General features: G+C 31.2%; 1 protein-coding gene across 2 annotated transcripts in view; it reads right to left on the reverse strand.

Annotated features, from left to right (window-relative positions):
* The window catches only part of LOC137645715 (rootletin-like), a 746485-nt gene that overhangs the window by 134598 nt on the left and 597894 nt on the right, over positions 1–13993 (reverse strand). For both annotated transcript variants that reach the window (XM_068378593.1, XM_068378592.1), the window contains exons 26-27: positions 8040–8155; positions 2467–2566 (exon numbers count right to left, since the gene is read on the reverse strand). In XM_068378593.1, coding sequence (XP_068234694.1) covers positions 2467–2566; positions 8040–8155 — 216 coding nt within the window. The remainder of the gene's footprint in view (positions 1–2466; positions 2567–8039; positions 8156–13993) is intronic.

Below are 13993 nucleotides of genomic sequence, written 5' to 3' on the forward strand. Positions count from 1 at the left end.
AGGAAATGCCATCATAACAGGAAAAATTACATTGCTTAAGAGTGCTTACTTTAGTCAGAACTACATCAAATAATCAAGATAATCTAATGATATGAAACACCAACGCCACAAATGAAAATCGTAGTTGCTTAAAAGCACTTCCTTAGGTAGTAGGTTGGCCAGAATCAAACCTTTGTTCTCTAGTCTAGGGTAGTACCATAGCCTCTGTACCATGGTCCTCCGCAGTCTTGGGGCAGAGTTCTTTTGCGTGAGAGCACACTGGGGCATGCTATTTATCTTGTTTCTCTTCCTCTTTCTTTTTGGAGTTTTATAGTTTACATGTGAAAGATTCAATTTATTGTTGCTGCTGGTCTTAAGATATTTTATTGAGTGTTCACTACTTCTCATATGGTTTATCTACCTCCTTGTTTCCTTTCCTCACTGCGTTATTTTTCCCAGCTGGGGCTTATAATACCCTGCTTTTTCAACCACGTAGTAATAACAATAATAATAAAATCAATAATGAAAGGAGGGATATAAGGATCCACACTCCAAACTTGATCTTCTGCCACATAATCTAAATACCTAAAACAGTGACTAGGATTTTGGAATGGAAAAGTTTATCAGTATAAGGATCAAAAGTAATAAATGAATTTCAGGTTCTATGAAAGCATCTCGACTCTGTAAGTCTCAGTGAACATTCAGAACCCTAACTGAATGAAACACTATGAGAATACGACCATTAGTCCTGACTATGAAAGTCATGTTAGGGTACGCAACTGGGATGGTAAAGCAGACTTACTGCCTAAAAGCAGATGACTTGCTGGTCATCTGCAATTAACAAAGTAAAATAATTGAAGAACTTGACTCATCACCAACAAAAGTTGCTGTAAGAGTATTCAGCATGTCATATCATCATCAATTCTGCAATAAGCAACTAGCCTAGTCTTCTCTGAACTTCCTCTTGAACTAAGAAACCACTTCCATTAGCACACCAGAACTGCTAGGCATAACTAAAGGAGTTAGCCTTGGATTCGAATTATGATGTTAGGCTAATATGGCCTCTATTTCCCAAAGGTCCGCTGGCATTTTGGGATTACAAAAAGCTATCAAAATAAAAAAGGCAAATGAAGTTCATTTCTATCAAAACCTGAAAGCTTGGTAATAACCAATGTGGCAACAGGAACCTTACTTTCATCATCATCTCCTAACATAGTCTTCTTTGACTTTTACCTAGAATTTAGAAATAATTTTCTTTTACAACTGGAATCTTTTATGTGAAATTCCACTAAAAGAAAATATTCTTTCAAAAGATGAGCCGAGAGGGAACTACATTCTTCACAGGTTATTCAGATAACTAATGAGAACCATAGCTAAGCCAGAAGAAATTCCAATTACTATGAGTAATGAAAACGATTTTCTATTGAATTTCTAACCACAATATCACAATGTGGAGAGGGATATAAGATAAAAACACAACCGTGTGGCTACGAAGAAGAGAGCTGAAAGGCAATAAGTATAATTATCCACTGGTAGTATTATGTTACACGATTTCAATACTAAACTAGAAGGTTAGAACTATACACAAGGAAAGAGAAAAGAGAATTTTTTAGTCTCAGGGTGGAGGTCATCAATTAGCTCACTTCAAAAGATAAGACATAAGGCCAAAAGGGGTGCATAGAAATAATTGGTGAATTCTAAGACTGTGAACCACTCCTTAGATATCTATACTAGCATATACCTAACCTATATAGGTATATGAAAGTAAAGGAATTTAAGGATTTATTATGTTATGTTCACACTATTGTGCATTACCTTTATTATCTAACCAGGAGTCTTTTCATGTGTTTCAGTTGTCAATTTTGTCATCCTAAAATGAACTGGATGTTTGGTATATTGTTTTCTTACCTACAGTACATATGTTAACAACTAAGTAGAATGTAGTGTCTTGAGATTTATTGTAGCACATAAAAAGATATTCAGACATTCAGGAGTTTCACACATCGACTGTTTCAAACAGCAACACCACTTCTCTCCCTCCTTGAATTATAAATTAATTCAAAGACATTTTAAGATCAAATCAGCCTCCAACATCACCAATGGTGCCTCCATTGCCACAATCTCATATATACTATTATCCAATAACAGCCTCATGAGCCCCACCTTACAACGGGGTTCACGGTGACCATCAGGTTAAGTTTCAACCCTGCAGTATGACTACGATGCTGCCTTGATTGGTACTCGGGGGGGGGGGGGGGGGGGGCATACAGGGTGTGGGAGACGATTGTTTTTTGCTATTTTAACATAAAGAAGCTTGTGATTCATAGATAACAACTTTATGACTCATTATTAAGACATCAAAATAAATTGGTAATTTGGAGCAAATTATAAAACAGCCTAATCTAATAATTTTCCAATAAATCTATACAGCAGCAGTGCTCATAATATGTGAAAACAAATATCTGAATAAACAAGTATCCACTATACCTTCAGGTCACTAATTTGTTGATTTGCATTATTCAAATAGTTCTCAAGGTTCTTCTTTTCATCGTTGAGCTTTCGTTCATTTGCTCTGGATTCTTCAAGGCTGGAAAGGTAATTAGACAAAAGGTTAATCTAAAATTCTGTAAGTAACTTCCATTAACAAATTCATAAACACAGTAAAAAGATAAAAAGGAAAAAATCTGTAAAAGTATCTCCTATATATATTCTTACAAGGTAATTAGTTTTACTCACAGAAGAATATTTTAATTAGATGAAGAAATACAAATGCCTAGTTGTTTAAAATAAATAGCTAAGTTTTTACTTATGCAGAGGTATATAGTCATTCCTTTTGAAAGTCTTACTTGCACTTATTAAAGATATTTGAGAAACTGGGCAATATTTTCTTCTTACATATCGTATATTTAATTTCGAAAGAATTAATCAAGACACTAGTTACAGCTTCACCAAAGTAGGTATTATTGATTACTGTTCAATTGGCTATCTAATTAAATTGGCTTTATGTAAACAATGAAAAGCAAAATAATAAAATGCTGCTTATGGGATTCTTAAACACAGGTATCAATGGTTTATTAAACTTTCTAGGAAGAAAAATTAGCTCTTTGAATCCTGATAATGATAAAAACAAGATAGAATAAATTACTTGCCATCACATGCAATGTAAATACCCCCCTGCCCCCAAACACACTTTCACATTCACATCTAAAACTAAAATATTTCCAGTTTTCTTTTCTTCCAATAGATCAAGATCTCTAATAGTCATAGAAATATCTAGAGACTGATGGTAATGTGATCTTAGAATATTTTTGTTGAGGTTTATATAAATATGTATTTAGCAATAAGTTTCTATCTAGGGATAAAATCTAGAGTTTAGCATTTAAAACTTTAATTTCAGATAATTTTTTCCAAGAATTACACTACACGTGAATCTACGATATTAATTAATTTTATTATTTTGACCTATCTCCTCCTTCATTGGTGACCCACCTCCATTATAGTGTGGAAGTCAACAATATAAACATTATAAGGATGCACAGAAATAAACAGAATTTTGATATTTTTTTTATTTCTACACTCACCAGATGTTCATACATATGCTAACCCTCCTCCTCACTGACTAGTGTGGTCAAGAAGACAGGAAATAGTTTAGACTTTGAGACAAGATAAATGTGGATTGACCAAGCCATTGTCATTTCCATTAGCTGGTATGTTATCTCATTACTTTCCTAGAGGCCTAAAGGAAAAGATATTTTTTTTAGTTTTAGGGGTAAACATAGATATAACTGAACTTTGAGATGAAAGCAATATGATCATCAGGTGGTTATAGAAATTACAAATTTTATTATCAAAATTCTATTTATTTTTATAAACCTACCCAGATGTTCTGTCGTTTCTTCAGAAGCTCATTTCATGGACGTTTGCCATAAAAATAAAAAAACAACAAAATTCCCATTTTTTCTTTTAAATGATACATGCACCGAGTAAAGTAATGACACAACCTAATGGTTCATGGTTTCCCATTATTAAGTTTCTCCATCAGGAATGGCTTCATCAAGAAGTGCCCCTCCCAGATTGTGATAAGTGTTTATTGTATTTCAAGTTAGCTTACTTGCTTGTTAGTTTAGTATTTCCGCACTGGCTTTTAAATAACCTTTGTAAGGAGTAAGATACATCACGGCACTACGTGAGCATCAGTGCTCTCCCCTCACCCTTTGATTTAGCTTCCTATGAGTGGATGCACTTAACAGCTAAACACCACACTGCTAGTATTGTGAAGTGCACAGCACCAAAGATTTTTGTATTTTTCTCATAATGTGAAGGATGGCTACTGACATTAAGCTTAAGGGTTATGTATTGACCAGGCTGACATGAGTCTTTTTATAGTTTATGTATGACATATCTGTTTTGACGTTGTTAATAGTTTACATATGACATACCTGTTTTGACGTTGTTACTGTTTTTAGAATAATTTATTGTTAATTTGTTATCATCATTTATTTATTTCCTTATTTCTTTTCCTCACTGGGCTATTTTCCCTATTGGAGTCCTTGGGCTTATAGCACCTTGCTTTTCCAACTAGGGTTGTAGTAATAATAATAATAATAATAATAATAATAATATTACAATCACTATTACTATTAGTATTACTATTACTAATTCTAATACTAATACTAATACTAGTAGTAGTAGTAGTAGTAGTAGTAGTAGTAGTATTATTATTATTGTTATTATTATTATTATTATTATTATCATTATTATTATTATTAAATTTAGTAGTAGTAGTAGTAGTATCATTATCATTATTATTATTATTATTATCATTATTATTATTATTATTGAATTTAGTACTAGTAGTAGTAGTAGTAGTAGTAGTAATCATTATTACTATTATTATTAACTAAGCTACAGCCCTAGTTGAAAAAGCAGGATGCTATAAACCCAAGGGTACCAACAGTGAGCAAAGTAAAAAGGGAATTAACTAAACTTTAAGAAACATAATCAATAAAGAATATAAAATATATTAAGATCACTGATTTATAAATTATGAAGAAACATTCAAGTCAGCCTGTTCAAAATAAAAACATTTACTGCAAGTTTGAACTTCTTAAGTTCTGTCGATTCAACTGCCCAATTAGGAATATCCTTCCACAATCTGGTCACAGCTGGAATAAAACTTCTGGAATACGGTGTAATATTGAACCTTATGATGGAGATGGCAACACTTTTAGAACTAACTGCATAGGCCTATCTAGTACAAGGTACTGGATGGCACAGTCTAGAAAGATTTGAATGTACCAGACATTAACATCCCCATTAGGAATAAGAAATTTATTTGACAAGTTTTTCTCCAATACATTAAGATGAAAATCAGTAGTTTAAGGCCAAATTGAATTAAAATACTCAAAACAAGAAAATATGGAAGAATTAAAAAAAATCAAGAAAGATCAATCACCAAAAATCAACTTTCTTAATAAGCCATTTTTTTGTGCAATACAAGAAGAAACGGATTGAATGTTATTTTCAAAAGTACTTGAGTTTTGTTATGGTTGTACTTCATTCTCCTTAATTTGCACCATGCACTAAACGTAGATAGATCTCTAATAGGGGATTCAGCTACCTCAGGTCTACTTTCAGGAGATGGAGTTGATGCAAATTTGAATATAGTTAAAGAGGTATTATCACTGCAGAGATCTGGATGTTGAGGAGCTACTGTCCTCGACCTATTTACAATGCAAAGAAATTAGCAATACCTGTGTAAGCAATAAGCTTGTTTGCTAGGCCAAACAACACATCATGTGTATATAGTATGATGCGAAGAAAAGACTCACCTACTCCCAACTGTTTGAGTTTGAAAGGGTATCATGAGTAACAGAGTCAAAGCCAGCATTAAAGTGAAGGCCAATCATATGAACTCTTTGACCACACTTAAGGGATTTCTGTACAGTTCTGAAAGAAGGGCATTACATGCTCCAAGGCCTATGCAAAATCTATATTGCAAACTAGGGAACAGTTAATTACCTTCAGCATAGTTATTTAAACGTGTTGTCATAAGATGATAAGAACTAGATAATATGGAAGTTATGGAAATAAAGCGGTAATCAACGGGAATAGAGCTACCACAACCATGTTTACCTATTAGGAGTAAGGTTACAAATTCTTCAAAAAGTGCAAAGAGAACTTTTTCTAGCTAACTTAAGGAAAATAACGGACAAGTTACGCGATAAGAAATTGGCAGTGTTTATACAAAAACAAATTAAAAATACCATTTGAGTCTACACCTTCATAAACATCAAGGCCCATCGAGAATGTTTTCATTTCACAGGACTGGAAAGCTAAACTAGATAGTTTAGCATCAGGAAAACAGGAATAAGGAAGACTGGCTATGTGAGCTTAGAATGTCAATTCAAACTGTGTCTAAGGAGTAGCATCATTTCTTATTGAAAGTTAAGGCTCAGGAACTCACCAAGATTGGATCCAAATCTTTTATAAACCTTGAAGGAGTATCCCTATATCTGCTCATTGATGCATAAATTATTCTTAGGATCCAATTTTAGGGACAGTGCCATAATGTACCAGTTTGATATTAGTTGGTCATTATCATGAGGAATCCAGGCTCTATTGTGAAGATTAGTGGCTTCGGTCCTATAGTGGCTGTTACTGTAACCTAACTTTTTAAAAAATTTAGTTATGATTTATTTATCAATATTTAGAGTATTGATAGAAAAGAAGTCTGGAGCTCTGTTAGCAAACCGTTCTTTTTTTAAATGATACCATTAAATTCTAGAGCTACTGAGTCTAGAATTCTTAGTAGGTTATATATTTAATTTTTTTACCTACAATATCCCTTTCCTTCATTGATGTTCCACCTCCATCAGAGTGTGGGATTCAGCAATATGAACCTGAAGGGAGGTTCATAGAAATAAACAAAATTATAATAAAATTTTATTTCTATACTTACCTGACAGTTTATATACAATGCCACCTGCCTCCCCATTGACTTATGATGCCAATGAATAGAATGTATTTCCAACTTCTAAATTGAAGAATGGGAAAACTTAGTGTGCTACTTGCCATTAACAACTAGGTTGGCTTATCAATTTACTGGGGACCTGTATCTTTTCAAAAGAAAGAAAATGGTTAAAATATTTCTAAAATTTTGGAAGTAAACGTCGATAAAACGCTTTTCTGGTGAATCAGTAATGTGAACATCAGGTAAGTAAAGAAATAAAAAAAAAAAATCTTACAATTTTTTTCACTCTTTCTTCCTTTGCTTTCTATGGTTAGGAATTCTTCCATGGTTTTTGCAATGGCTGGATTGGTAATCATTCCCTGTTCTTTTCATATAAAATTTCAAGTCAATATTCTCAGTAAAACGTTAAGGTTCTAAACCAAGGTAATAGTCCAAATATCACCTTTGGATTCTTGCTTACATTTTTTAGCTGAATAACTCGTATTATACAAAACAGTGGACCTTTAAAACTGAAGTATAGTAATCCTTTAAGCATAAATAATTTCCCAATAAATCCTCCTCCAGGAAATAATGTAACAAAGATGAACACACAGTAGTTTCAATATACAATAAAGAGTATTTAAAAAAAAAACAGTACTGAACTATTTCTGCGTAGAGAAAAAAATAATGAGAAATACTTGTATACTATAACCCTCTATAAATCTCTATTGCTGTGAAAATTATCATACTATCCTTTATATTTCTACGAATGATGATCATGTTATGGAGAAATAACCTATTAAGATAAACCCAAAGAACAAAATTTAATCTTCATAAGCAATGATAAATAATTAATTGTGCCCCTATATTTTCTAGAAGCTAACTTATCACAAATTAATTGATACATAGAAAATTCTAGAAAGAAATAGATTAACTATATTATATTCTAAAATACTTGGATCCGATTGTAAAATCTATATGATGATTGGTGTCTGTGAAATGCCATAAAACTTGACAATTTCGAAGTCCCACTTTACAATGCTGTTTAGTATATACAGAACTAAATAATTCCTTATTGTTTTTATACCATTATATCTAAAAGTATTACCTGGTGGCGAGTTCCTGCTCTTTTGCTGCATGGTGATCTTCAAGTTCTGTCAACCTCCGTTCTAAAAGTGCTAATTCTGTTTGCAGATTATCGCGTTCTCGCTCATACTCTCCAACCTGAAATCAATGTTGATAAGACATGAATGCCATCTGGTATTCACATTTTATTCTTCACAATCTTTAATGAGATTTTAAGCAGCGCAAACTCATTTATGGTAGTTCTGTTATATTAGAATTTAATTACTAGTGAACATATATGGAGGTGAAAAAAAAAGAAAATTGTAACAAAGTTTTATTTTTAGCAATTCACTAAATTTTATTCTAATTCTGCCATTTCAGATAATATTCTTATTAAATCTATGATTCCAGCAAATATTCAAATTACATCTGGTAATAATACCCCTACCCATTTAACATAAAGATTTTTAATAACTTTTTAATTCAAATCAAAAGTAAAGATCATGCGTGACTATCATCAGTTGCTGCAGTATCTTAGGTCAAAGTTACTGCTTATATGGATACACTAGAAAGATATAGCAATGTAGTCTTATTGTAAGATTCACGTTCCAATACTCATATTAAGAAAACTTTAAATAAATTTCTTTCATATTCACAAAATATTATGATCTGGCACACGCACAAACTCATATGCTTCACAGGTTTCGATAGCACTGAGAATAAAATCTCAGACATTGTGGTTACAATGGTTGATTATAAAGGAGGTTTGAAAATTTTTATAATCTTTAAAGGAGCCACAGTTAGGAATAGGAACAAAGACAAGAATATGCAAGATAAAAGTTAACCTAATCAAAAATATTTGTGGACTGATAATTCAATTACTGCATTTCAATAAAACTTTACAGATCGTAGTGTATCAAAGCCAACTCTTCTTGTTGGCACGGGCCTTTCCCTTGGTCAGCCCGTAGAACTTTACAGATCAAGGAAAAAATACCAAGTTCCTAAATTCTTCACTGATCTAGAAACCATGAAGTTTTATAAAACTGTAAAAATTTTCTAGTAAATTCACGGGTTCCACTGATTAGCAAACGAACACAATTTTATGATGAAAAATTAAAATCTTTCTAATTAGAAAAACACTTCTTGTATTGCTAAACATTTGAAAGTGAAAATATGAGTATGAGGGAGTGTATGAGCCCTGTTCAACCAATACACACAAAATTATAAAGTTACTCCTACTATAACAGAAAAGAGGCAAGATACAGGCACTTAAACTTTTATGATCAGAGGTATAAAATTATTAAAGAACTAGTCATGAGTGAATGTTAACGACAAAACACTGGGTGGCAAAATATATGGAAGGTTGAATCATCAGAAAAATCATTAGCAAAACATGGTAAATTATAATTCTTAAATTCAAATTAATTATTTCATTGCTGTCGTTACTGAGCAGAGGGTTCAACATATATCAAATTTAAACGTCCCTTCTCTCAAATAATTGTTGGCATATACAGAAGCACAGCATTACTATACTGCATTTAAAAAATCGTTACTGATAACTTGCCAGTGAAGTTAAAAATAGTAGCTATTGTTTCAACATCACGCTCTTTCACTTTCAAACTTGGTAGATAAAGTTTCACATAGCTGTTTATGAGCATCTACAATAATATTCCTCAAAAAGACGGACATAACATTTTATCAGTGTCTTGTAGATTTATGCATGCCTCAATATAAACTTTTAAAACTGTCCCTCTGACCAGTTTAATCATCAATATATGCAACTAGTCGATTCTAGTAAGTTATCTTTGTGATGACTCATTCTGAACCATATGGTTTTTAACTCCTAGATACTCTTACCGTCCAAAATTTCATTTGTGGAAAATGCAACTGTAAAGATGATACATTTCCTATATTAAGGTGGAGATGACAGTCTAACTTCCCTTCCACCCTAACACAATCCAGGAGGTTCATATTTCCATTTCAGAGCAGCACAGCAATTACAGTTTTCTGTCATTAAGTCCATTTTTACTATCTCTTCTGTTTCATACCCATGTCTTGGGTCATAGTTGAAGGTACCATGACGCCATTGTTTTGCATTCAATGGGCCTGCTCTAACTTCTGCACGCCTGACTATGAATATGGCAATTATTCTTTTCTTTTTCCTGTGTTTATTATTTTTACTGAGCAATCATTCTCTGTCTGAAGTCGAGTTATTCTTTTATTTCTTTTTCTCAAGTTCTTAGCGCTGCAATTCTTTGCTGATTATTTTCATGGAAAGAATTTCTTTGGCTTTCATCTTCTCTATGCATAGCTGCCATTCTACTGGCATTATTGTTCCTTCGATCTGAATTTTTAAGAAGGTGAGGGTTATGCCAGGCCCCTATAGTTATCTAAAACTGCGCTTAAGAGATTTTAGACCACCTCCATTGTCTTTCTTGGAAATTTTTACATAACAAACTTTTAGATTTTACGTACAATCGTTTGTAATTGATGTTTATATATATATATACATATATATATATATATATATATATATATATATATATATATATATATATATATATATATATATACATATATATAAACCATTTTTTGGAGGGCATTATTATGTAGAAAACTGAAAAAGTATAAAAATTACATAAGACTCAACCATTAAATGTTATTTAAGTTTTTGTGTATTTTATCACATGGAAAAGAAAATCAGTGTAATCTGTGTGTGTGTGGAGGGGGGCAACCACAAAGCAACCACTTTTTGGGAAAAAATTCCGAATTAATATAGTCCCAAAAAATCTCCTATGTTCATACAATTTCTATGTCGAAATTCATTATAATTGTTTTATTATTATTGAATGAAGTTTTAGGGGATCTGTAATTAAGGCTCCCGTAGACCCATCAAGGTGGATCTTGATCCAAATGAAATAGCAGCGACAGCTTTCTAGATAAAAGTTACATAAAATTCGACCTTTAAATATTCTGTAAGTACATCTTTATGTCCAGTTCTATTGCAATAGTATCATTATTATTGAAAACAGTTCTAGGGAGCAGGTAATTATTGGGCCCGTAGACCCCAAATGTGGATAATGATGAAAATTGAAATAGCAGCATTAGCTTTCTCGATGAAAATTACTTAAGATTAGATTATTAAATATTCAGTAAGATCCTTGTACATCTTTTTATATATGGAACACACACACACACAAACAGATAATGCCTTATATATCAATATATATATATATATATATATATATATATATATATATATATATACATATATATAGGTATATATATTTATATATATATATATATATATATATATATATATATATATATATATGTATGTATGTATGTGTATATATATATATATATACATATATATATATGTATATATATACATATATATATGTATATATATACATACATACATATATATATATATATCTATATACACATATAATATATGTATGTATGTATGTATGTATATATATACATACATATATATATATAAATATGTATATGTATATATATACATACATACATATATATACATATATATATATATATATATATATATATGTACATCTAAACACACATATATATATAAATATAAATATATATATATATATATATATATATATATATATAAATATATATATATATATATATATATATATATATATATATGTATATATATACATACTGTATATATATATATATATATATATATATATATATATATATATATATATATATATATATACAATATGCATATATATACATATATATGTATATATATACATATATGCACATATATACATATATATATATATATGTATATATACATATATACATATATATATGCATGTATATATATTTCTAAATTAATATAGCCCAAAATAATCTCCTATGTTTATACAATCTCCAAGTCAAAATTCATTGCAATTGGTTCATTATTATCGAATGCAGTTTTAAAGAGTCTGTAATTATGGGACCTGTAGACCCCGACAAGGTGGATCTTGATCAAAATAAAAATAGTGAAGTTAGACTCATAGAGAAAAGATTACATGAGAATCAATCGTTAAATATTCTGCAAGTTTTTTTTGTACATTTTTCTTTTAAAGTTGATAAACTCTAGGGGGCTAGCCTGACCGGTATCACGAAAGCGGGTGGGTGGTGTTCTGCACCCACAGCTCTCTACTTAGAGATTTGGAACCACTTGCATTAACTTCCTTGGGAAATTTTACATAGAAATACATTTAGCTTTCATGTAGATACCCTAATCTCTCTTTCTATAGAAAACACACATACATTGCCTTATATATATATATATATATATATATATATATATATATATATATATATATATATATATATATATATATATGCATGTGTAGAAATCACGAAGGTTGACACGTGATGAGTGTAAAGAGTATTAGAGCCACAGAAGGAAAAATGAAAAGACTTGATTGGAGTTAGTACTTTTGTCCATTAGGGACATCAACAGACTCAGCAATGAGAATACATATGCAAAGACATCATATTTATATAGGAGAAGGGGATCCCACAGCTATCAGTTTTTAATAATTCCAGAAAAGTCATATTTTAGATAAAAGGATAACACTGAAATAACGGAAAACAAACCAGGGCGTAGATTCAAATTTTGACTTTTGGTACAGGAGATTAAAAAGGATTCAACAATATTCCTTTGGGTATAGTCATTTTCATGGATTATTTTACTCGTCTATGACCATGTAATTTTATGACTAGATCCTAATCGTGATCATATATATATATATATATTTATATATATATATATATATATATATATATATATATATACACACATTTATATACTGCATATATATATATATATATATATATATATATATATACATATATGTATATATATATATATATACATACATATATCATCTACATATCCTACGCCTATTGACGCAAAGGGCCTTAGTTAAATTTCGCCAGTCATTTCTTTCTTGAGCTTTTAATTCAACACTTCTCCATTCATCATTCCTACTTCATGCTTCATAGTCTTCAGCCAGGTATGCCTGGGTCTTCCAACTCTTCTAGTGCCTTGTGGACTCCAGTTAAACATTTGCTGAACTAATCTCTCTTGGAGAGTGCACCGAACATATCAAAACCATCTCCGTCTATCTTTCACTATTATCTCATCCACATATGGCACTCAAGTAATCTCTAAAACTTGAATTTCTAATCCTTTTCTGCCATTTAAATGCCTATATTTTTCTGAGGACTTTGTTCTCATATCTACTAAATCTGTTAGAAATTGTTTCATTGTCATACCATTACTCATATCCATAGAGTAACCAAGACCTCACTATACTGTTATATACTATAGCCTGATTCAATTATGCAATTTCAGGTCATTTGATTTAAGAATTATCCTTAACCTAGCCAATGTCTGATTTACATTTTCCAACCTTTCATTAAAGTCTAATTCTAAAGACCCTGTATTGGATCTCATAATTCCTAAATATTAAAATGATTCTACCTCAATAATCATTTCTCCTTCCAAGGATATTTCATCTTCTATTGCATATTCCATTCTCATCATCTCTATCTTTCTTCTCTTTATCTTGAGGCAAACCTCATGTAATATTTCAGGCATTCTGGTAAGCAAGCATTGCAAAGCCTATTTTAGGTCAGCTAATTTCATATCACCAATCCAGTCCAATCCTTCTTCGTCATCTCCGCCTGTTCTACACATTACAAAATCCATGAGGATAAACAACATAGGTGACAACACATTCCCTTGGAGTACTCTGCTATGCACCGGAAATTCATTTGATAAGACTCCACTAGCATTAACTTAGCACTTACTATGCTCATGAACAGACTTAATCAAATTCATATATTGCGGAGGAACTCCATAATAACGCAGGATTCTCCACAAAATTGGCCGGTGCACACTATCAGATGTTTTTCCATAGTCCACAAATACCATCAAAATGGATTTCTATA

Source organism: Palaemon carinicauda, chromosome 8 (genome assembly GCF_036898095.1).
Source record: "Palaemon carinicauda isolate YSFRI2023 chromosome 8, ASM3689809v2, whole genome shotgun sequence".
Taxonomy (NCBI): domain Eukaryota; kingdom Metazoa; phylum Arthropoda; class Malacostraca; order Decapoda; family Palaemonidae; genus Palaemon; species Palaemon carinicauda.